Consider the following 587-nt stretch of genomic DNA (forward strand, 5'->3'; position numbering starts at 1 on the left):
CTCTCTCCCCCTCTCTTTCTTTCTCTCTCTCTCTCTCTCTGTTTGTCTGCAGGTACCATAGAGGAGAAGATCTATCAGAGGCAGGTGAGTAAACAGGGGCTTTCTGGGACAGTGGTGGACTTGGCCAAGAAAGCCGAACATATCAGCTTCTCCTCAGAGGAACTGCGTGACCTTTTCACCTTAGATACCAAATCAGACTGTCTGACACATGACCTGCTAGACTGTCCCTGCAACGGGGACGGAAACACACCAGGTAACACACACACACACACACATATATATAAGCACGCAGCTTATCTGTAAGCACATTTATCTGATGGTTTTGTCATTGTATATTGTTTGTTTTTGTTTCGTGTGTGTCAGGCGTGACTGAAGAAGTGTCTGCAGATTCAGAGAGGGCGTGTCAGTTGGGTCGCCGCGGCGACGGTGCCAGTGTTCCACAGCGTGTGAGCATGTCCGAGCTCATGCACTGGAAACATTTTTCTGGGAACGTCCAATCGTACGCTGACATTTACCTGGACCATGCCCGAAACCACATCACGTTTGCCTTCCAGAGTACCACCACAAAAAGCCAGAGCACAGTTTAA

The 587-nt window shown here is 48.9% G+C and overlaps 1 protein-coding gene across 1 annotated transcript in view; it reads left to right on the forward strand.

Moving 5' to 3' along the window:
* Positions 1-587, forward strand: part of rad54b (RAD54 homolog B) — an 18,184-nt gene extending 17,597 nt beyond the window's left edge. Inside the window, exons 17-18 of the mRNA XM_030785389.1 lie at positions 53-253; positions 364-587. Of these exons, the coding sequence (XP_030641249.1) occupies positions 53-253; positions 364-587 (425 nt within the window). The remainder of the gene's footprint in view (positions 1-52; positions 254-363) is intronic.

The sequence above is a fragment of the Chanos chanos genome, chromosome 9 (assembly GCF_902362185.1).
Source record: "Chanos chanos chromosome 9, fChaCha1.1, whole genome shotgun sequence".
NCBI lineage: Eukaryota > Metazoa > Chordata > Actinopteri > Gonorynchiformes > Chanidae > Chanos > Chanos chanos.